The sequence below is a fragment of the Podarcis tiliguerta genome, assembly GCF_965153285.1.
Source record: "Podarcis tiliguerta genome assembly, chromosome: 12".
NCBI lineage: Eukaryota > Metazoa > Chordata > Lepidosauria > Squamata > Lacertidae > Podarcis > Podarcis tiliguerta.
Window position 1 is genome coordinate 22,956,175 of NC_139545.1, and position 23,895 is coordinate 22,980,069.

At 42.3% G+C, this 23,895-nt stretch overlaps 1 protein-coding gene and 1 long non-coding RNA gene across 3 annotated transcripts in view; one reads left to right on the forward strand and one right to left on the reverse strand.

Moving 5' to 3' along the window:
• CHN2 (chimerin 2) overlaps nt 1–23,895 on the reverse strand; it is a 152,344-nt gene that overhangs the window by 52,891 nt on the left and 75,558 nt on the right. For both annotated transcript variants that reach the window (XM_083405067.1, XM_083405068.1), the window contains 2 exons: nt 23,385–23,498; nt 21,574–21,862 (listed from right to left, as the gene is read on the reverse strand). In XM_083405067.1, the coding sequence (XP_083261193.1) occupies nt 21,574–21,862; nt 23,385–23,498 (403 nt within the window). The remainder of the gene's footprint in view (nt 1–21,573; nt 21,863–23,384; nt 23,499–23,895) is intronic.
• LOC310660548 lies at nt 13,320–15,748 on the forward strand. Its single transcript, XR_014503502.1, has 2 exons — nt 13,320–14,289; nt 14,650–15,748. It is a non-coding gene; the product is annotated as an uncharacterized lncRNA (long non-coding RNA).

Below are 23,895 nucleotides of genomic sequence, written 5' to 3' on the forward strand. Positions count from 1 at the left end.
CATTTGGAGGTTTTTGATTTTGTGAAGCACAGATTGCAATATATTTCATCGGAATAAGAGCTTACTTTCCCCGTTATTGGATCAACCTTTATTCTTGGGTAAGGATTGCAAAAATAATAATTCCCATTTCAATATGGGGGGTCCCACTTTGACTGGCAGTGTGAACATTTAAATAGGCTATAGGTGTTTGCAAAATACCAATACGTATAGGCTCAGCCCATTCCTCAATCTTGTCTGAGATATTGGTTGTATGAACATACACCCTATGGAAAGTTTATGCCTGTATTTACACATCCAGTGGCCTTGGAGGAGGAATAGGTACACCAATGTTTGGGATGGGAAGGTACATTAACTCAACTCAGTATGTAAAAGAGATACAGTCATACCTCAGATCCCAAACGCCTTGCTACCTGGATGTTTTGGCTCCCGAACGCCGCAAACCCGGAAGCGAGTGTTCCAGTTTGTGAACGTTCTTTGGAACCCAAACATCCGACGGGGCTTCAGTGGCTTCCGATTGGCTGCAGGAAGCTCCTACAGCCAACCGGAAGCCACCCTTTGGTTTCCAAACATTTTGGAAGTTGAAGGGACTTCTGGAATGGATTCCGTTCCACTTCCAAAGTACGACTAAACAGGGACATAGGAACTCTATTATTTTACATGAAAACTAAAAGGAGCAGATACTTTTGCTTCTGGAACTGACTGATCTTCAGCAATGCAGTTTTGGCAAAACGAAACTTATTCATCCATACCTATCTGTATAAAAGATATCCAGGATTTTTGCTATCTTCATTCCTAAATGCTTTTAGGATTATAACTCTGATAACACGCCCCGCTCCCTGGTGAACCTGCAGTGACAAGCCTAACCCCTAAATTTTGAAAGCTTTGCAAATTTTAGCCCAGGGACCCTCATTTGGCCCTCTGCTGTGATTCCTTGTAGCATCTTCCGTGTTGAGATGGAAAGCAGAGATTTTCCTTTCAGGTGCTGGTGTCTCGATGGTATCAGACAGATTATCTGAAGTTGAGTTTCTGAAGCTGCATAAATTGGGCACAAGCCAAAAGAAAGACCTTCTCTTGTCCTGGGAAGGGAAGAGGGGAAATGGTAAGGAAGCACAAAAAGGGGACCAGATCGGTTTAGTTCCCTGTCATGTGAATCGGTACCACTGAAACGAAGGCACTTCCAACAGAGATGAGAGTATGAGCACGTTTCTTTAAATATCAATTCAAACTCATACATATGGCCAAAAGTGAGCTTCTACAGATATTTTTTCATGAACACTTCCAATATGATTCTCTCAGACTGCCCACTGAGTCTCCAAAGAATAGCTCAGCAGGTTCAATTATATCATTTTTTTCCAGATTGTTTGCTAGGTTCAATTGCATCAGCTGCTAAATTGGCAGTCTGACAGTGAGACACATATCCTTGTTCAGTGTTATCTTCCTTTACTGGCAAATGTTAAAATTGTTCCATAGTGCAGTTTCACCTCAGGCTAGAAAATTATTTATCTGATTTTTCTAGATGTGCACTAAGACAAGGTAACCAGGTACCGACTATAGAAGAATGGTTATGTAAATTGGAATTGGCCAATTGACGGATATAATAAGACTAAAGCCAGTGAATAGTCAAGAAGGAATGAAAGTGCTTGAATGATTGTTTAGAAAGACAAGGTTCTAATGTGAAAATTTGGCTGTGTCTAGAATGACCTTGTGAATGGAAAAGGGGAAACACATATATATATATATATATATATATATATATATATATATATATACACACATATCTATATATTAAGATGAAAATAATACTGAAATACAGATAAAATATGAAATGTGAAAGGAAGTGTTGTGAGAATGATAGAAGTCTATTACTATTTTGTAAAATAGTGTTTATTGTATTAAAATTTTATTCTTTTACTGTCTACTTTTCTTCGCATTTCCCCCCCCCCTTTATTTTTATTTATATTATTCCTTATGTATGGCTTTGTATTGATGTATTTACTTTGCAATAAAAATTCTAATTTCTTTTTTAAAAGGCTTTACTGCTAACATTTCAGTAAAGACTCTCGGATACAAGAAGATTATGCTTTTGTGGCAGTGAGGTAGGAGAATATATATATATATATATATATATATATATATGCAGGTTTTGGTGTCCTCGGGTGTCTTCCCGTGTAAAAGTTGGGGTGTCTAGGCGACGTTTCGACGAGGTCTCACTCGTCATCTTCAGGCTGGTGCTTTCGGCTTCTTGTTACTGGAACAGAGCAGGATCTCAGTGTTTGAGTTCCTATAAATACTGTTGAGGAGGTGTGGTGTATAGCCTCCAATGTTCTGGGCAGAGAGGAGGTTCCCAGGCTAGTGTGCCTTTTCTTCTTTTGTTCCTTAATTACTTGAGGGATATCTTGAGTGATTTCTTGAGTGATTTCCTGAATCCCACTTAGGTGGGTCATTAGGTGTGGATTAGTTGCTAAAGCCTTCGTGTCTTGAACTCTTGAACTTTGTGAAGAGTTTTTCTGAGAAGATGGCTGTACTGCACTTGGTTGTGCTCTGGCTTGGCTTCGTGTATAGGGGCGAGCTGTGGTTTTGTGGCCTGTGCCAGCCAGATCTGTGTAGGGATTGCAGGGGGGTGCAGCATCCGGAGGTGCCACCCTGGTTTGGGTACTGGATGGTGTCTGTAATTTATCTGTGGAGAGGGTCTGGGTTTGGGTCTGGTGTGGTTGATTGGTGATGGCGTTCTGTGTGCCTCTGGATCTGGTGTCAGATTTTGTGGGGAGGGCTAATTTCCAGATGTCTGGCAAGCGGGATGTGTCGTCACGCTTGTTCATGTTGTGAGGGTGTTTCTCTATCTCGATGGCTTCCATGATTATTCTCTTGTGGTGATGTTCCATGTTAAAGAGCAATTTGGAATCTGCAAAATTAATTTCGTGTCCTGTTTCTTTCATGTGTTGGAAAAGAGAGGAAGTTTTTTCTTCTTTTTTGAGAGGAAGTTTTTTCTTCTTTTTTGAAGTTTTTTCTTCTTTTTTGAAGAAGAAAAAACTTCCTCTCTTTTCCAACACATGAAAGAAACAGGACACGAAATTAATTTTGCAGATTCCAAATTGCTCTTTAACATGGAACATCACCACAAGAGAATAATCATGGAAGCCATCGAGATAGAGAAACACCCTCACAACATGAACAAGCGTGACGACACATCCCGCTTGCCAGACATCTGGAAATTAGCCCTCCCCACAAAATCTGACACCAGATCCAGAGGCACACAGAACGCCATCACCAATCAACCACACCAGACCCAAACCCAGACCCTCTCCACAGATAAATTACAGACACCATCCAGTAGCCAAACCAGGGTGGCACCTCCGGATGCTGCACCCCCCTGCAATCCCTACACAGATCTGGCTGGCACAGGCCACAAAACCACAGCTCGCCCCTATACACGAAGCCAAGCCAGAGCACAACCAAGTGCAGTACAGCCATCTTCTCAGAAAAACTCTTCACAAAGTTCAAGAGTTCAAGACACGAAGGCTTTAGCAACTAATCCACACCTAATGACCCACCTAAGTGGGATTCAGGAAATCACTCAAGAAATCACTCAAGATATCCCTCAAGTAATTAAGGAACAAAAGAAGAAAAGGCACACTAGCCTGGGAACCTCCTCTCTGCCCAGAACATTGGAGGCTATACACCACACCTCCTCAACAGTATTTATAGGAACTCAAACACTGAGATCCTGCTCTGTTCCAGTAACAAGAAGCCGAAAGCACCAGCCTGAAGATGACGAGTGAGACCTCGTCGAAACGTCGCCTAGACACCCCAACTTTTACACGGGAAGACACCCGAGGACACCAAAACCTGCATTCCTGTACCCGTGAAAATCTACGAAAGCATATATATATATATATATACTCATATATTACTTGCTTTGTTGTTCTGTTGCTGACAACTTACTGAAGAGAATCCTCTGACTGCTACTTGAAGGAGCACGCCAGCCGGCTAAATCAAAATCAATTTTTGCTTTGAAATAAAGCAGTCACTTCAATTATGGCCTTGGCTGCCACAAAATACTGTACTGGCAAAAGTTTACATATGGCTGCTCGGTTTCTACTTTGGATTCCTTTACTTTACCCTTTTTGCTGTAACAACTCTTATGCAGTTAATTTTGTAGCTGAAACAAGCAAACAAAGAAACCCACACCCTTGAATAATGAAATGACATGGAATAAGAGTATAAATGAAGAGAAGTAATGTGTTTTTAATAATTAATATACTTTAGCAGCCAAAATATAAATGATTTAAGGGGAAAGTGATAATAACTAATGTGAGGCTTTTTCATAAATGCATAATTTAGGAAGGCTAATGATGGAGGGAATGGGCCAACTCTTCAGAAGCATTAGATTGCTGTCAAAAAATACCCCTCCGTGTAGTTTTCATAATGCGGACATTCAAATTCCAAAGAAGAGTAATCTTTTGTATTTGTCACAAATTTCCTAAATTTGTCGGTATCATGGGTTTCCAGCGGCTGTGACACTCCCAGCCTTCCTTGACAAAGGTATCCTTTTTTATGTTTACATAAAACTTCACACTATTTCAGAACAGGGAAAGGTTTTTTTTTTACCATTGGAGTGTGAGAATGCTGACGTTTGTTACCACACTTTTCCTGGAGAATGTAATTACTGGCTTTCATAAATTGATCACACTATCAAGATGCAAATTAAGATCAGATGTATAGGCAGCATACATGTATAGCTTGATAGGGATATTGAAAATCATATCCAAAATTATTCCTCCCAGCTATACATCCCTGCATTAGTGGAGCTCCATATAAGAGATTTTGCAGTAATCCAACCTGGAGGTTACTAAGGGCTTGAGACTCCAGAGAGCTGCTGGCCATCAAGAGGAGACAATAGATGAATAAATAGTCTGGCTGGTATAAGGTATGCCCCTCGTGTAAATTTTAAACTATCACAGACATTGTGAAAAGAAAAAGGGCAGGCTTCTCACTGCTGCCATGTGTGGCTTGGAGCTAAATAGCAGGCATGCAATGTCAGAAAGCACTGAATACGAAAGAGTTTGGTATTTTTTAAGGTCAAGTTTGCAAAGATAAATATCAGTAAGACCAATACTCTTTCACCCATAATAACTTTATATGGCAAATGCATATAATTTCTGTTTCAGGTGCTTGTTTTATACACATTACAAAGACTTTTCCATGCAGGGAAACCTTGTTCTTTTAAAACATGTATATTTTCAAATGGTGGAATCCGAGAAGCTATTCTTTTCCCAGAGGCTATAATTTAAAAACTGATCAGCCATCGGCTTGGACAGCCCTTTTTGCCAAACCAGTTTCCTGTGTCCTGTCATTATGTCACCAGAATATCTCAAGCTTGGCTGCATGTGAAAAGGGAAAGGACCATAAACAGTAAAGATAAGCTGGAACAAAACAGCTAAAATATGAGCTATAAAAGGGAAAGAAGTTTGAAGTACCATCACCCCAAGAAGCAGCAGGTTAATGAAGTCATAAAGAAAGCAAGCCAAAAAAGAGAGAGATGAGTGCTCCGGAAACATCAAGACAAAAATCAAACCGAATTACTGAAGGCTGCCAATTTCAGCATTACCTCATTCATCAGACAGTCTGATCCGAAACATTTTCTGTCTGCTGTGATAACGTTGTGAAATGAATGGTCCATGTAGATTGAGGTCTAAACACAAGTCATTTGAGTCCATTCTATCAAAAATCCTGCATTCCCCCACAGATTAATGGAACCAGGGGAGAAATCTAGGATTACAGTGGTACCTTGGGTTACATACGCTTCAGGTTACATATGCTTCAGGTTACAGACTCCCCTAACCCAGAAATAGTACCTCAGGTTAAGAACTTTCCTTCAGGATGAGAACAGAAATCATGCTCCAGTGGCATGATGGCAGCAGGAGGCCCCATTAGCTAAAGTGGTGCTTCAGGTTAAGAACAGTTTCAGGTTAAGAACGGACCTCCAGAACGAATTAAGTACTTAACCCGAGGTACCACTGTATTATTATTTTTCAACAACCACTTATTACATGAATAAATTATCATTGTGAGCTGCGAAGGGTCAACTGGGGAAAAACATATATATTGTGAGAGCTCTACTTCTATACATCGCATGATTCAGAGCGAGTCCGTTTCCTCTCCTCATGACAGCCTTTGTCTCCCACTTCCACCAAGGGTCAGGTTGATTTGATTCCCCTCCTTGTTCCCAATGTAGATCTTCACACCACCCTGTTCCTGATCTGGTGAGCACCATTTTATGGTTTGCCTCTAGTGCCAAAATGTAATGGGCCGGCCCTGCTCACAGCTCCCTCAGCCCCACCATCCCAGGCTGCCTCCCACATCTTGTTGCCCATCCCCACCCCCTCACAGTTCGGCTCAAAATCCCGCCCCCCCAAATGCTAGTATCTTCCCCGTTGCTGCTGCTACTAGTGATGGAGAAGAGAAGAACGTCTTTTCCCCCCTTCCACTTCCTATGCTACCAACAGAAGGAAGTGTGTATTTGAAAACGCATCCTTTCTTCTGGCAGCAGATGAACCGAAGGCAAAGGGGCATGGAAAGGCTTGCTTTGGCCACCCACCTGACCCACTTGCTGTGCCAGCCCCATTGCTGGTGCCCCATCTCCGGAAGCAACCAGAGGCAACGATAAGGAGAGGGCAGGAAGGCTTGCAAAGGCCGTCCTGTGCTGGTCCACCTGCCTCTGGTCACTGTTAGAATTCCTGCTCCATGACTGCAGTCATGGGATTGTTGTCTTTCACATGATGGTATATGTTTTGTCTCCACAAAGTGGGAAGTGACGGAAACAGGATGTTTGTGTTACTGTGTTCCGTGAAGTGGGACTATTGTCCTTTGTTCTTTCTCTTTGCTGTCTGATGCTAGAGACAGAGGGATCCATGGTGCAGTGCTCTGTGTGTCTTTATATGTAAATAAAGTAGATTAGCCAAAATGCTGAGTTGCTAGGGTTCTGTTACGCAAACTGCGTACACTCTGCGGATCCCCAAGTGTGCCGATGTCTGTTAGCATTCGTCGCTGTGTTGTTCGGGCTGAAGAAAGCTTTTGAAGCTCCCAAACGATCGACCAGGAGGGAGAGAACATGCCAGTCGGTCATGTGTCTCTGCCAGGGTCCTACTCGAGTGTAGGACAAGCTTCTGACAGTCACCTCTCCTCCTCCTCCTCACCCCAAGACTGCCCGCCTGCCAGGGCACTCCCCAGAGATGGTTCTGCTTTGTTGTCGCCATCTTTCTCCTTAGCGTTGTCTGCAACAGGTGTGCAACGGTAGCAAAGTGGCATGGCTGCTGTCCTGGCTGATCCATTGCAGCTTGTCTAGGCAATTGCCCATGCCGCCCGCCCACTCACTTGCTGCCTGCTGTTGTGTTGCCATGCTGCTGTTGGCAGGGCCGCCTACTGGCAGCCATGTGAACTGCAGCATGATGCTATTTCTTCTTACAATATTGTATACAGGGAAAATGCTATTCTGAGAGCTTCAGACTCTTTACTGATGCAGCTGCTGTACAACAGGATTTAGTGCAATGTATATTTATTTATAAATAGTAAACACGGTGAGTCTTTTCAAATCTCGGGCAGTTTTGCTTTGGTCACAGACTTGTATGCGGAATTGAAGAGCTGACACAAAGCCCAGTGAAATTAAAAGGAACCTCTCAGTTGACTTCAATGGACTTTGAACCAGGTTGTATTGCTGTCTGGCTTTCAGCTGCTGTATTAAGAGGATAAATGACTTGAGCGGCTGCTTTGTGAGCGAACAATTAAGGGTGGAAATCAGTGTGACATACCAATGTGCTACACAGCAATTTTTGCTAGCAGTAAAATGAAAATATGTTATGTAAATGAACATTATAAGGCCTGCGTTCATTCAATGGCTCATATTGTATTGTAAGAGAATAAAAAGGCCACGAGGATAAAAATAATAAAACAAAGATTCAGGCTGTGGTTATTGTGTGAATTTGTACTCAAGTGCGGGATTCAAATCCTTTCTGTTCACGCCTCCTTTCTTAATGTATTGGAACCTAAAGACCTGTCAGCCATTTGGACAGATCCCTCTTCAGTTGCCAGCCCCTATTCCATAAAAGCTTTTGTCATCTATTTCCAGCAACTAAATTAAGATAAAGCAAAAAATGAAATTAAGACCAAGAGAAGTATTTTAAAGCACAATGAACTGCGAACTCACCACAACAACAAAAAGATAAACCTGGATTACCCATGATGCATAGCTAATCCAAAATGCCCCATGGTCTCACACGGGCTATTGTAAAATTGGTGCAATATTTGTTAGTATGCGTTTTCTGCTTCAAAAAGATCACTATTAACTGAACAATAAATGGAGTAATGACATGCAAATAGCTCATGAAAAATACAGTGGGCTTTTTCATATATATAAAAAAGAAGTTCAAATACTTTCATTGCCTTTTCTTTAATAGAAAGAAACAATTGAGATTACAATATTTCATATATAATTACATGTTGCGGGCAGGGGCGGGGAACTGTATGCCTCAGAGTAGCAGTGGCAGACTTTTCAACTTCACAGAGAATGTTATGAGGGAAAGAGGATATATATATATATATATATATATATAATCTCACATACTTAATTCTGTCTAAGCGAATTTGTTTTTTTACAAAAAGTGATAGCAATTACATGAACGCATGGCTCTTTCTCTTACTGCTGCAGTAAAACTGTTATGTTCTTTGCATATGAATCTGTAATAAGCAGACCATTTTTTGAAGCATTTGATAAACAAGTGCCAGCCCTTTGCAAGCCAATCCCACACAACTACTTTAGCAGCTGTAGCACTAGCAGTGGGTTGCGCCGCTACAACAGAAGAATTCCTTGCAAGTGCAATAGAGTAATGCCCTCTGACCTGTCAGAATGTGCATGTACAACCAGCTCGCTGAAGAATGGCCAGCAAGCTTGGGCTACTGGGTTTACCTTACTTGCCTGACCAGCCCTACGGATGTTGTGTAAGTGAACTGCTGGGACGCGGGTGGCGCTGTGGTCTAAACCACTGAGCCTCTTGGGCTTGCCGATCAGAAGGACAGTGGTTCAAATCCCCGCAACAGGGTGAGCTCCCATTGCTTTGTCTCAGCTCCTGCCTACCTAGCAGTTCGAAAGCACGCCAGTGCAAGCAGATAAATAGGTACCGCTGCGGTGGGAAGGGAAATGGTATTTCCGTGTGCTCTGGTTTCCGTCGTTCCGTTGCGCCAGAAGCGGTTTAGTCATGCTGGCCACATGACACAGAAAGCTGTCTGTGGACAAACGCTGGCTACCACGGTCTGGAAGTGAGATGAGCGCCACAACCCCATAGTCGCCTTTGACTTAAATGAATTGCTGATAAGCCATCCACATCTTTTCAAGTGTGCTGTGTGCAGGGCAGTTCTGACTGTTACAGCTGACCTAAGTGGGTCTGCTTTGGCAGCAATATCGTGTTGGGTCTTTTCATGCTACTGAGTATGGCCCTGTGCTGATACAGTGCACATCATGCCTTCTTCTTGACATTCTGGAAATCACATGCCAGCCTACAAGACTGATTCATTACATATCCAAATGAAAACACTGAGAGGAAGCTCCTGCTGCTATGGAAAAAAAGTAATTGTATTTCAATTGTTTTCAATGGACCAGAAGTGTAATCTCCCTTGCATTAATTTAGGACTCTTTATTGTTTTAAACATCATTCCAAGTTCCTAACTGAAGCTGCAAAACATTGCCCAGCAATACATAGCAAGTCCCACTGAACTTAAAGGTAAAGGTAGAGGTACCTCTGCCCGTACGGGCCAGTCTTGCCAGACTCTAGGGTTGTGCGCTCATCTCACTCTATAGGCCGGGAGCCAGCGCTGTCCAGAGACACTTCTGGGTCACGTGGCCAGCGTGACAAGCTGCATCTGGCGAGCCAGCGCAGCACACGGAAACGCCGTTTACCTTCCCGCTGGTAAGCGGTCCCTATTTATCTACTTGCACCCAGGGGTGCTTTCGAACTGCTAGGTTGGCAGGCGCTGGGACCGAACGACGGGAGCGCACCCCGCCGCGGGGATTCGAACGGCCGACCATGCGATCAGCAAGTCCTAGGCGCTGAGGTTTTACCCACAGCGCCACCCGTGTCCCCCCACTGAACTTACAAGCAGTTATTCCTGTGCTAGGCTGTCCACAAGCTTCTTTGGGGAAGCTTCCCCCCCTTCCATATCCTTACCAAGCCTTCACTGTTATTTCTTTTGTGGGGTGGGCAGGCGGGAATTGCTTACATATCAAGTACTACTATAAATGTCTGTCTACTAGCAGTAGTCATTTTTTAATTTTATTTTTTTAATGGAAAATGTTTCAGTTAAACAAGATAAAGTGGGAGAAAATTAAAAAAGGAAACTAAAGGTGCATTAAAAATGCAAACCAAAATCAAAACTAAATTAAAAAAAAAACCACCACTGTAATTCTGTAAATACTTGTCTAATTGTAAATTGTACTAGCCCAGATTATAAATGTGCATGGTTTGATCTAGTCTACTCTACAAGGAAACTATGCTAAAAATACCATTCTTGGCTTGGCTCTATGGGCACTCAGCTTCCTTGCAATACACATCAAAGAACACATGGAATTAGGAAAGTGTATTAATCAGATTAATATGAAATCAAAGGGAGATGCCTGCTTTGCTTCTACCCCAAAGGTTTTTTTAAAAAAAACAACAAAAAACCCCGGAGTCATTGTTAACAGCTGGAGATCTTCCAATCTCTTTTCATACATCTATATCATTAAAAGCACACAAGCCATGTGAATGCAATGAGCAGGCATTATGATTTCAAAGTGGAGAGGGCCATGAAAGAGAGAGCAGATGTTACTCCACTGTCACAATTCAAATCCTTCCCTCTTGCGGTTCTTTCTTTGTTGCAGCTTTCCAGGCCAGCTGGGAAAATAATCACTTTCAACAGTGCAGCGGCATAAGATGAACTAGGAACCCTGGGCCTGCAGAGAAGTGGGGGCAGGGGCAGCGAAGGCTTACGGCTTTCTCCTAATGTGATCAATTCAGTATTGTCACAAGTTAAAACCAAGGGCTATGTAAAGTGCTTTCAGTGGTACTCCTGAGCATAAAGCACAAAGCGGGGTTGGAATTTGATGTTGTGCTAAGGAGATCATTCTGTCAATTGATGGGCCCAATGGAATCATCTCTCCTCTCCTCCCATGTGCTGTTCTGGCAGTTCTCCTGATGGTCCAGAGAGGATGTGGGGGCTCCATGGGGGTGCATGGAAGGAGGAACTTGATGGTGAAAGCCCTTTTGCACAAGCAGGGGTCCTTGTGCTAGCTTCTGCTCAGGCGACTGGGGAGTTGAGTTCTAGACCGACGGGCAGACATAGCCAGGGTTATTTTATTCATTAAAATACACAAAGGTTCTTAAGTTTATTATTGCATTTTAAAGCCCTGCCCTTCCTCCACAGAGCTCAGACCTCAAAACCACTCTGTAAAGTAGGTTAGATGAGAGGTGGTGACTGGTGCAAGGTCACCCCGTGAGCTTCGTGGCTGAGTAGGAATTTGAGCCTGTTTAGTTCTAGTCCAGCTCTCTAACGTTTCTGAGCACAATACAAAGTGTTGGTGCTAACCTTTAAAGCCCCAAACAGCCTCGGTCCAGTATACCTGAAGGAGCGTCTCCACCTCCATCGTTCAGTCCAGACATTGAGGTCCAGCGCTGAGGGCCACCCGCGGCAGGGTGAGCTCCCATTGCTCTGTCCCAGCTCCTGCCAACCTAGCACTTCAAAAGCACGCCAGTACGAGTAAATAAATAGGTACCACTGCAGTGGGAAGGTAAATGGCCTTTCCGTGTGCTCTGGTTTCTGTCACGGTGTCCCATTGCACCAGAAGCAGTTTGGTCCCGCTGGACACATGGCCCAGGAAGCTTGTGGACAAACGCCGGCTCCGTCGGCCTGAAAGTGAGATGAGCGCCACAACCCCATAGTCACCTTTGACTGGACCTAACCGTCCAGGGGTCTTTTTTTACTACTGGGGTGGGGAACATTGCTCAGAAGGCTGCATTCCATTCTGGAAGACACATGCCACCGGTGGGTAGGTGGGCAGAGAGAAACATGGGTGGAGCAATCAATATAAATGTTGTTTTTGTGCAATAGGCTAGTTTACACACACACACACACACACACACACACACAGCCCTTTATCCTCTGTGCAAGAAAACTAAAGGTATTATCAAAGTTCAAAGAAACATTCTGGCCAGACCAAAATCACCATCAAAGATGTTGTAAAGCATGAGGAGTGAGTGGCGCTGCCTGAGGAGAATGCCAGGGGTGAACAAGGACCCTATGCCTGGTGTTAGGGTTAGCGTATGTAATGGTTCTAGGGGTTGCTCATGCGTAAATCGGCACCACACCTGGGTGGGTTGCCTGAGTGAACCCTTTCTGTCTGGACAGCCACTCGCCCGTGGCTGTCTCAATCGCTGGCAGAATCCGTCATTGGGCATTTCTTGAACTTCTTCCAGCAAAGAAGTTCTTTGACGCCTAGTCTCCGCCTACTCTCCCTGCGTGGAAGCCTTCTGCGCAGGGAGGGTGTGGGCATCGGAGGACCAGTGCTCTCCCCGCTGGTCCCCGGCGAGGAGTCTTGGAGCCACCTCGCCGATTCCCCCATCTGCCCCCCTCCTCCACTGGTGCTATGCTGATTTCCTTCCCCAGAAGATGTGCTGCTTCTCTCCCTCCCGGGACGCTCTCCGGAATCCCTCTGGAGCCCTCCCTCTCCCTCTGGCTCGATGGCAGTTCCCTGGCAGCGTACATGGAAGTTAATTTATATCCCTATCCCTACTTTGATTCATTAAAAAAAATACATATATTCCTATATATCTTTTCATGGCATTTACATTACTTTTCTATACTAGCACCCTATTGAAAGGCACCTGAAAAAAGAGGATCATAACGTTTGATGACAAAGAAAATATTTTGTCAACACTTTTGTAGCCGGCATTATCTGAAGCCTGCTTCAAATGACTCAAAACAGGATCCAGTTCCTATGTATAAGGAAGTGACATTCAACGCCTTGTTTGAATGACTAGATTTTTACCCTGGAAAGCCAGAACCTCTCCGTTTCAATTCACTGCTTTGTAAAATGGGGCAGCAATGCCTTTCTTCGCAGCATTGGAATAACAGAAACAGTGTCACATCCACATAATAAACAAAGCCTACACAAAATACTTCACGTGGTAGTTCGAACCCATGTAAAGCTGCACGTGTTGTTTTTAAAATAACCATCTCCTAACCCTGGAAGTGAATTAGTAAGCTATAATACCCTGTTTAAAAACAGATGGGAAAGAGCAACACAAAGTTCCAGTGTTTGTCAATGTGAATCAATGAGAGATCTAGAATAAAAATGCAAAAACTCATACAGAATACCGACTGTACGAAATTGTTTCCACTATCCACCTTGGTTTTTTTAAAATAAACCTAGCGGAAAAGTTCCCTGATTCAGCTGAAAATCCAAGGGCAACGACTTCATAATGATCACCCGTATCTGGGCAGGAAATACAACTTGAGGTTTGAGAGGTGACTCTGAAGAGAGCCGGGGGGGTTGCGTGTAAACAGCAAAACAAGACAGGACGCCGCAACCTGGGAGCTGAAGAGGAAGCCTGGCAACAGACAGCTTGGCAGATGGGATTGGAAGGCTGACAGCCACTTTCAGAGGCACATGTTGTTGCTGATAGAGAGGCAGCAACAGTAAAAGAAAAAAGAAAAAAAGGGGGGGGGAGGAGATGGGAGAGGGTAGGACGATTGCTTACAAGCCCTGCTTTTCTATTCAATTACCGACCGCCATTAAGAACCGGCTTAGCAAATCGGAGGGCCTCCAGCACTCATCTTTAAGGTTTTGATTAGGGAAAAAATATATTTATTAGCCTCAGGTCTGCTACTGAAATGAGTTCCACTATAGACAGTGAAGATGTTTTGTCCAATTGGGTCATGAATCCCTGCTGCGCACAGACAGATCTTCAAACACTGCACTCTTCCAGGAATCAAGCCTCAGCTCACAGGATCATTTTGATCTAGCAGTAAGGGCACGCGGGTCTCACAGGAATCGATCCAGGAGCCACGCCGTGCTTGCTAAATGTTGCACAGGAAATGGCTGTGATCCTATGCACAACTGACCTGAGGGCTAAGCCCCACTGAGCTGGGTGAGATTTGCTTTCGAGTAAACATGCAGAGAATTGGGCTGCAACTGCCGGTGAAAAGGGGGAAGATGGGATAGTGGCGCCCTGTAAAAGTAGGGTGCGTACATTGGTCCATTTTGTGTGACAATACAGTGGTGCCCCGCAAGACGAATGCCTCGCAGGACGGAAAACCCGCTAGACGAAAGGGTTTTCCGTTTTCAGAGGTGCTTCGCAGGACGAATTTCTCTATGGGCTTGCTTCGCAAGACGAAAATGTCTTGTGATTCTTGAGGGTTTTTTTCGCTCCCCACCCCCTTTTTCTAAGGCGCTAAGCTGCTAATAGCCTTTTAGCAGCTAATCCGCCAATCCCTTAAGCCTTTAATAGCCGCTAATAGCCGCTAAACTGCTAATAGCGCTAATCCGCTAATAGGGTTGCTTCGCAAGACGAAAAAACCGCTAGACGAAGAGACTCGCGGAACGGATTAATTTAATCTTGTGAGGCACCACTGTACTATCTTGTCTAAAAATTCTGTCTTAACATTAAGATGGTTATTTTGCCCTCTTTCATAGAATTGGGGTATTTCCAAATAGGAAAAACCTGGTAAGTATTACTTTAAAACTTGGAAACAACCCACTTGCAATATCTGAATGGCCCATTTAATATATTAAGCACCCTCAGTAAACTTTAGGATATTTTTTAAAAGAGGATGTGCTTACTATTTAACAAGCCCTTTTAAAACACCAATACTTTTAAAACAAGCCTGTTGTCCAAGCAGTTTATGCAACTAACAATGTATGCAAAAGAATTGGAAAGGTTTCTACAGCAATTATTCCCAGAAATAATATTTTCCTCCTGCTTGCATACACTGCTCAGGTTAAAGTGTTGCCAGATAAATGCGCCCTTCACAGACATTTAAATATGTAAATATAAACATGTAATAATAATTTGCACCCATATTGGAGACTAAACAGGGCAAGGGTATATGTAGACAAATTTCTCAGACGGTTGATCCTGAAGCATGTGACCTTGCAATAAACCACACACTGTTTTCTGCTTTATGTCTGAAGCTAACATGGGGGCACTGGTCTCGTTTTGCTGTTTGAGATGTAGTTCTTTGATGCTTGGGAGAGTTTTATCCCAAAAGGCAGGATAAACACACTAAATAAATAAACAAACCAGAAAAACACATGAAGCTACTGTATCTTTTTTTTTTAAAAAAAAGTTAAAAACGAAAACTATAAAAACTCTTAAGTAAAGCTGCCATCTAGTGTTTGAAACATGTAGCTCTGCCAATAAATCATCCCCACTTTTGTGAAATGTAAGCCTTACTTGATTCCTTCCTAAAGGATTCAGTAACAAGGCAGGTTATGAGTTAAGGTAGCTACCTATTTTTACCTAGCCTTTTAAATAAAAAGGGTACATGTTATGATTGAATCAATAGCGTTAGTGCAGTTATGAAAAGCCATAGATCACTTAATCAGAAAAATCTCAAAGCAGTATGTATAAAATAATTATCATGAAAACATACATACAATCAGCAAAAATTTAAAAAAATTCAATATACATAACTAAATTATATGTCTGGGGAGACTTGTTGAGCAGGCATCTAATTATAGCGAGGACCAGGACTTTTTTTCCAGCTGGAACTTGCCAGAACTCAGTTCCGGCACCTCTCTAATGGGCGCCACTGCCATTATAAGAGAACAAGGGAGGCGTTCATGGTGAGTTCCAGCAAGTCTTTTTCTAGAAAAACAGCAATGATGAGGACACATGTCTAGTGTCAATAGGGTGTACCAATGCATTAAGGTGATGATGCCACACTAAAATATCAGCTCCTCACATATGCAGAACAAACAATATACAGTATGGCACTTTGTAACTTCGACAAACTGGTAAAACAAGGCATATATGAGGCAAGGCAACCCCTCAAGTAAACTGATCCAAAGCCATTAACTGCTCTATATGCCAACTTGTCCCAGTAAGACATCAGCATCTTTGAGCGAAGGTTGGATGGAAGAAAATGCTTTCAAAAAGTAAAACCGAGTGCAAAAAAAAGGGCTTCTTTGAACTGCATAACTCAAAACCTTCTGCTTGTGCAAAGGAAGCTACATCAATTTACATGGAATTACAAGTCCTGTATTTGAAAAGCACACTGAGCGACTCGGACACAATGATAGGTGAAAGATTATTGCATTGTTATATTCTCCATCTCAGAAAACACGGTGAGATAATCAAATATAGATTTGTGCCTACAGAGCTGCCTTATATTTTCCAGTGATTGCACAAAGGAAGAAATCAGGGCAGGAAATGGATGTGCCACTGTATCAGCTTTAACGGGAAATTGTTTATGAAGTTTTCAGTAGCTGTTCCACATGCAATTTTTACAGCTCGAGCTTCGGCTACACTTTAAATACAAGTACTGCTGATGCAATTTAGCCACGGTTGCACAGCATGTCCACTTCTAAGCTCGTTTTTAATGACTAAGAATGGACCAGATGTTATGATCAATATTTGAATGTGCCACAGAGCATGGGAAAACAGAACGGCATTTTTAAAAAATGAATAAATATAGCTCTATAGCTCCTCAGAGCTTTATTCATTTATATCTATAAAAAAATATAAACCACTGAATAATATAAAATATCAAGTCGATGCACAACAACGTACAGAGATATACTTAAGCATAAAATGCCAAAAAATACAAAATACTAACAAAAATTGCTTTAAGTACCTACAGACAATAAAGCTGTTGTTTTACTGGTAGGATTATTCCAGCATTCTTACTTTGGGACAACATTTCACATTCTGCTTTTACAGTCGTACCTTGGATCTCAAACGCTGTGGCTCCTGAGCAAATCGGCTTCCAAACGATCGGAACCCAGAAGTGAGTGTTCCGGTTTTCGAACAATTTTCGAAAACCGAACGTCCGGCGCGGCTTCCGATTGGCTGCAGGAGCTTCCTGCAGCCAATCAGAAGTCGTGCTTTGGTTTTGGAAGTTGAAAGGACTTCCGGAGCGGATTCCGTTCGACTTCCAAGGTACGACTGTACTTTATTGGTAAGGTAAATGCAGTATTTGCTTAAAGACAGAATAGCTAGACCTTATTAGAGGCGGCGGCGGGGGAGTTCAATAGCATGCCCTTGAGCACCAATGAAGGTGTTGCTATTCACCAGGAGTCTATGAATTATACTTGCTATGATGCTGTATTATGTCAATTTTTGCACACACACAAAAAGACTGGCAAGTATTCACTTTCCTGGGAATGCGGGATAATTTCCAAGTTCCAATCACACGCTCAATTCAAAAGAAACAGACAAAACCCTTCAGATGTGTGTTGTATACTAGCAGCCTGTTTTACTGGAGGAAGCTAGAAGACCTTTGGATGAAGCAGACTTAATATAAAAGCAACAGGCAAACATTTAGCCGCAGTGCAATGACAGGCCTTCATATGAGATAGCTGAACAATGGTGCAGCCGCCCCTCAATTCTTAAAAATCTATTCACCTGCTTTTTTTTTTAAAGCGCTGTATGAATATTCATGCATTTATACATTCATTTATTGCCTATTTATAATACAGCAAGAGTGGAATGCCTATTTTTTTTAGTTTGAGGGATAACGACAGATAAATATTCTTCTTTTATGATGGTGATTTCTGACCTATATAATTATTCGGATGAAAAAGACCCAAAGAAAAGCAGCTGATTTGGAATATGCGTTTCATTTTTCTTATGGGGTCTGGCACAGTACTACTAATTACAACTTCCAGGAAACTGTATTATGAGAGTGGACAGATTCCTCAGGCGGTTCCAAGTTATGCATTCTCTTCCTAGTTAGTGGCATTGTAACAACCTTCCGCTGACCTGCCCAAAGGGGGAAAGTCTCAGGAATGACTGAGCCATTCAATAATTTCTGTTGTCAACCTTTCGTGCGGGGAAGAATAACTACATCCCACAAATGGTCTAACAAACCTATCAGGGAAATTAATGCCCTCTGCAGTAGTTTCTTGGCTTCTGAAATGCTATCAATAAAAGGTGATGTTTCATTTTCTTTCTTTTTTCAAAAAACCCCCGACTTAACCTCTCCTAATCACTGCAGAAGTTTAAACTCTGTTTGAAATGTTTACAAGCCCTTTTTTCAGGGCAACATTAAAGCCATTCAGTACGTTTTTAAAGATGTCTTTTTGTTGAGAAATTCTAAACTATCTGGGCAGATAACTGAAACAAACCAACAAACTTTATTTTACCTACTCCAAAATGGGAGTAAAAGTTATTTAAGCAACTTCCAGATACTATTATGTAAATATAATCAATTTTACCAAGTACAGTGGTACCTCTGGTTATGAACTTAATTCGTTCCGGAGGTCCGTTCTTAAGCTGAAACCGTTCTTATCCTGAGGCGCGCTTTTGCTAATGGGGCCTCCCGTTGCGGGCTCACGTCCAGCACGCAATTTCCATTCGCATCCTGGGGCAAAGTTCGCAACCAGGAGCAGCTACTTCCGAGTTAGCGGAGCTTGTAACCTGAGGCATTTGTAACCAGAAGCGTTTGTAACCAGAGGTACCACTGTATACACAAAAATAGCCGTGTCCATTTGCCTCATTCTGGTTTTCTAAAAGCGCCAAATCCAAAATTTAAGTCATGTTGATTTTAACTGGTGAGTTAATTGCATACCTAGCATTCTCCTGTTGACATTCTCTCCTTTAGCCATTTTCAAATATCTAAAGGGCTGCCACATGGAGGATGGAGCCATCTTGTTTTCTCCTGCTCCAGCGGCTAGAGCCTAAATCGTTGGATTCAACTTATAAGAAAGGAGATCCCGATGAAACATCAGGAAGAACTTGCTAACAGTAAGAGCTGTTTGACAGTGGAACAGACTTCCACAAGATGTGGTGGACTCTCCTTCCTTGGAGGTTTTTAAGCAAAGGTTGGATAGCCACCTGTCATGTATGATCTAGTCAAGATTCCTGCAGTGCAGGGGGTTGAACTAGATTACCCTCCGGGTATTTTCCAACCCTGCAATTCTATGATTCTATACCGTATCTTAAAAGTAGGGATGTTTCTAAGAGGTTCTGAGGGGTAGCAGTTGCTCTGCCAAAATAGCTTATGTCCCCTGCCCTGCTTCAGTCACAACATGTTATGGTTCTATACAGCATAGATAAAATCCTTTCTCCCATACTAATAATGGTCTTTGCCAACCATCACAAATTAGGTTTTTCTGGAATGTAATGCAAAGTACTCCAATGAGAAAACATTTTTTTTTGCTACGGCTATCAAGAATACATTTACTTCCTGCAGCATTTTTCTTAACACATTTCAGGGAGCACAGCTTGGAGACTGGGAGATGGAACAACGAATACAAGGAAAACCAACAACCCAAACCTGCTTCCCAAGTTCCACTCAAAAAATTATTCTGTTTATAAGCAGAATAATAGTGTTGACTTAAAAGACTGGAGGAATATTGATAGCAGGAAACCTATTTCATATCAGTTAGGAGGAAATGTTTCTTTGGGATAGAAAACTATTTTCTCAAATTACAAACTAGCGCCCCTATGCCACACTAATCAACGACCGTCTCCAGCACCCAGTGTTGTATAAAGGGTGGTGTGCAGTGGCTGAAATTGTTTATGTCCTGCACCACCAGTTCTCACAAAATCATCTGTTGGAAAGTTTTAGCAGATGGCATGGAAGAATCTGAACTTAAGTTTGCCCCCTCTTTTCTCCATACCTGAAATAATGGGTGGCACAATGTATTCAGCAGGTGAGCATGCAAATATTGTTGCATGAAGCAGCACATGCATAGCGTAAGGGTATGAACATGGATCCACTGGCCTGGGTTTAAAACTACAGTGATCTGATTGTCAGAAGTGTGACAACTTGAAATTTTGGGCCAAAAAGATTTCTGCATTGCAGGGGGTTGGACTAGATGACCCTCTTGGTCCCTTCCAACTCTGCTATTCTATGATTCCTTCCTTTTTCTGACAGTGAACCTCTCAGATTTTGAACTATGCTGAAATAAAATCCAAAAACCAGCTCATCACAGCCTTGTAAGGTGCTTTTCTATTCTGGGCACGTGTCTCTTAAATAATAGTAATTTATAGTTAATTGAGTTTAATTTGTGTTACTCTTTCCAAAAGCCTGATATTGCTCTAAATATTATTAAATAAAGCTTTCTTGTGTATTTCACTCTGCTTATGTCTTCCTTGGTCATTTGCACTAGAAACGAAAGCCATCTCAACTTAAGACGTTTGCTGTCTTGAACAGAGAATGTCTTTAGAAATGTCCTTATGGGACTGAAACAGTATCATAAATAAAAACTATAAATTATATCCTCCAGCAGTCAGGCACTGCTTTTCAGACGCGGGTCAACAACATAATCTTGATTGCGATGCAAACACATTATGTGAATTATGCATTAAATAACCTTCAAAAGCACTTACACCAGAAAAGAGGTTTCGTTTGAAATATTTTTCAATCTGCGGGAACACACAACCTCTTATAAGAATATTCATCATTTGTCACACATTTCAAGCTGATTTCAGCTGCATTTCTCCGTGAATTGCTTTATGTTAACTACTACTTGTTTGCTCAACTACTACAAAAACAACTTCGAAAAGCAAAGATGGAAAGAAAGAAAAGCCACGCCCCCAAAATCAGGCCCATTCACCAAAATAGTAAAGCAGAGATTTGAACTTTGCGTTAAAGGCTAACAAACTTGAGATCTGGTGAACAGGCAATCAGCACAAATTCTTACATTCAGGAATCAATAGCAAGGCTACATTCTCTTTTAGACAGATACTGAAAACCAGGTGGGGAGGTTACAATCACCAGCATCTCCAGGTAAGACTGGGAGAGGGGAAATTATGCCTTAAACCCTGGAGAGGTACTGCTTATCGATGTATACAATGCTGAGCTCAAGAGATCCAGCTTCTCATTTGAATTTAAATATTTGTATGTGCTCAGGTGCTCTTTTCCACTCATTTTATCTGGGAGATGCTACCTGGACACATATTTCTTAAGTGCAGAAAGGAACCACCCTGAAATCTATGGAGGAAGGGTGGTATACAATTGTTGTTGTTGTTGTTGTTGTTGTTACAATGGGAAGCTATTGTAGGAGGGCATGCAACCATCTGGAGTTCATTCCCAATGGAGGAACAGAATAATTTCATAGATCTGATTTCAGCTTTCTGCTTGCACCTCAAATGTTAACATATAAACAAATACATTGGGTTGTACCCAACTAACACTTACTCAGAGTAGGCCCATTGAAATTAACGGCCATGACTGAGGTCCATTCATTTCAGTGGGTTTACTTTGACTAAAAGTTAGTTGAGGACAAGCCACTGAGTGCATTTTAATGACTGAGTGCCCCAGATGCATTTTTTAAAGGCAGATCTATATATGGATTGATTTCCTCATGAATCACCTTACCTTTTCAACGGGTGCGTTTTCTTCACATGTGGTTACACTAGCTTTCCTCGATTCAGTTTTTGATCTACTCAGTCTCCGGGATACTTTTTCTCTAAGCAAAGTGGCATATCCAATGTGTTCATAGATAGGGTTTGTCGTCATTTTTGAAATATATTCAGAAGCCTTGGTTTCTATGTACAGCGTTATCAAGCCGTCTGTTACCAAATCATGTATTGACTCGAACCTCTTTTCCCCTACAAAGTGCTTTCCATCGTAAAAAAGCCTGTAGTTTAAGGTCTGATTGCCAAACCTGCATTAAAACAAAATGAAGTTGTTGCATTAGTGTTTGAACACTAAAAACATTGATTTCTCAGATGATGCAGGCTATAAAAAGGCCATGTTCCTCATTAGCTATAAAGCTGGAGGACGGAGTACAGACTCAAGGAACCAGTATATACTCAGATGAAACAGGTTTGTGCCAGGGCTGCATGAACATGTGTTATAGACCGGTGCAGAACATCCTCAACTGCACTCGGAAGAGAACTTTGGACTAATGCAATCCCGGCTTCCCTTCTGCTCTTTGCCTGCTGTTCTTAACTGTGGTTAAACAGTCACAACACAGCATTAGTAAACCAAGGTATAGCAGGGTGTCCTCTTATGCAGGAATCAAAACCAGCTCCATGTCTTTAATATCAGCTCAATGTGGCACTTAGCTATGTTTGAAGTTAACAGGGGGAACCACAGGGGATGAGCTGATAGAAAGTCTTGCACAATCTGTGGCGTACAATTCACTTTATTCTTTAAACAGGGTTTAGAAATCAGTAAGTGAAGTTGATGAGAGACTCAAGACAGCCTGCGACCCCCTTATTTGCAAATGCAGTGCTCATAGCACAATAAGGCAGCGTTCTTCATTTGCACTAGGTAGGGATAGCTAACTTACGCACCTCCAGAGTGTCGCAGGTTAGCCGCTCTAAGTTTCCTGTACCCAAGATACGCTTAAATCATGGTTAAATACAATTCATGGTTAAATATAGTCTTGTAGGTATAACTGGTATAATTTTAGTTCTAACTGGGGATGCTGCTGATATAATGTGAATCATTTTGGGGGTACTCTGTGGCTGTTACTGTCCTTTGGATGCATCTAGACTGGTGACTGGGAGTGGCAGCCGAGAACACACAACACCAGTCCTGAAAGACCTACACTGGCTCCCAGTACATTTCCAAGCACAATTCAAAGTGTTGGTGCTGAACTTTAAAGCCCTAAGCGGCCTCAGCCCAGTATACCTGAAGGACCATCTCCACCCATATCGTTCAGCCTGGACACTGACGTCCAGCTCCGAAGGCCTTCTGGCGGTTCCCTCACTGCGAGAAGTGAGGTTACAGGGAACCAGGAAGAGGGCCTTCTCGGTAGTGGCGCCCGCCTTGCAGAGCACCCTCCCATCAGATGTCAAGGAAATAAACAACCATCTGACTTTTAGAAAACATCTGAAGGCAGTCCTGTTTAGGGAAGTTTTTTATGTTTGATGTTTTCTTGTGCTTTTAATTCTGCTAGGAGCTGCCCAGAGTGGCTGGGGAAACCCAGTCAGACGGGCGGGGTATAAATAATAAATTGTTATTATTATCACAGAATGTGCAAAAAATCAACTATCGAGCCTGCAAAAATTTATGCTTTAAAGTTTAAAGGATTGTAATATCTAACACGTTACAGATGACATCATACCATTTTTAAAGTATACTGTTTTGCATATAGTTGTTATAACTGCAATTCCTTCAGGTTCCCAATGGCTAACAAGCACTTCTTAAAATTTGCAAACAGAAGCAGCAAAGCTCACCTGAGAGCTAGGGTATAGCATCCAGGCTGCCGCTGGCTCTCTCTGAGAATATATGCTCCTTCTACACCTCCAAGCAATTCATCGGCTTGCTCGCGAGAAATGATCCCATGAAACCTGATGGAACAGAAAGCCATCAGGTTAGAGAATAACTCTGAATGGGAGAAAGGCCACAGGAGCTCAGTGTTAAAACACAGAAGGAGGACACATAAAAGTCACCACAAAATAGTTCATGATAGGGTTGTGTCCCTCTGTATGTATAATAAAGTGATAACAGAGGAAACATCTTCAAAGGAACTAATAGCAAGGAATGCTGCAATCAAGATTAAAATTGCACCCGTAATCTTTCCACTAATTTGCTCAGGCTGCTTTTCGTGAATTCTGCTGTCCATGGTGGTGATACACAACTGATTTTAATTATTGCTTTGGGATTTTCCTACAGCTGTTCCGCTGCTGTTAAAAGCCTCCTTAAAAGGCTGCTGTCTTAGAAAGGCAGGATATAAATATTTTAAAT